At 34.3% G+C, this 865-nt stretch overlaps 1 protein-coding gene across 1 annotated transcript in view; it reads left to right on the top strand.

Annotated features, from left to right (window-relative positions):
• Positions 1-865, top strand: part of LOC107656682 (von Willebrand factor D and EGF domain-containing protein-like) — a 78,092-nt gene that overhangs the window by 16,580 nt on the left and 60,647 nt on the right. Inside the window, 2 exon segments of the mRNA XM_016444624.1 lie at positions 244-333; positions 533-674. Of these exon segments, the coding sequence (XP_016300110.1) occupies positions 244-333; positions 533-674 (232 nt within the window).

The raw sequence follows: 865 nt of genomic DNA, 5'->3' as shown, positions 1-865 counted from the left end.
TAATAAAATATTTTATTACATTCCCATACATGAATAAACAAAAACTAAATAATACAAATATAAATATAACAAAATAATTAATATTAATTTTAGTTATTATTTGAATTATTTAAATTATTTATTATTAACTTAATAAATAAAAAATAAGCCTTTCCCTGCTATAAAAGTGCATTATTGATTTCTATAGTTTATATCACTTTGCTCAATCAGTGTGACCTTCTGACAGTCTGGTTTGATTGACAGTTTTCCTGCAGCGTGTCCACCTTCCTGTTAAACTCCTCCAGCTTGCAGTCGGCATCTAAAGAAAGCGCTGGGTTTTTCGCAGGAATTAAGGTAAATCCTGTTACATCTAATTCTTCATAATTATGATGGATCATGCGTCATGCACAACGCCTGAAGCGATAATTACCGGCTAAATACACATTGCAGCATTGCAAATATTGTGTTGCATAATTACCCATGTCTAACAGAGCTGTATGATGGTGCTTGATTTACACTGGCTTCGGCCAGCCATACAACACTTTTTCTGCAGTTTGTTCCAGATGTCCTGCACATCCGTGAGGATGCTAAAAAGCACCTTTTGGCCGTACACAGCACAGTCCCTATTCCCTGACATGGGTTTGAGCACAACCGCCGCTGCAAAGTGACTCTTGCTCTCAGCGTACATGAATCAGGTGTGTTTATATTAGTGTGTGAGTCACTGACAATGTCAGTGACAGTGTTGGAAATGGCGACAATATTAATTCATTATTTTTCCCCATTATTTTTATTATTAAAAATTTTGAATGTGTGTGTAAGTAAAGTTTTAATTCTTTCTGTCATAAACTATTTAACTTTCTTTTTTCATGGTTCATTTTCACATTCA

The sequence above is a fragment of the Sinocyclocheilus anshuiensis genome, unplaced genomic scaffold (genome assembly GCF_001515605.1).
Source record: "Sinocyclocheilus anshuiensis isolate Anshui unplaced genomic scaffold, SAMN03320099.WGS_v1.1 scaffold2514, whole genome shotgun sequence".
NCBI lineage: Eukaryota > Metazoa > Chordata > Actinopteri > Cypriniformes > Cyprinidae > Sinocyclocheilus > Sinocyclocheilus anshuiensis.
The sequence above is the reverse complement of the archived record's forward strand: the minus strand, read 5'-3'. Positions and strand labels throughout refer to the sequence as shown.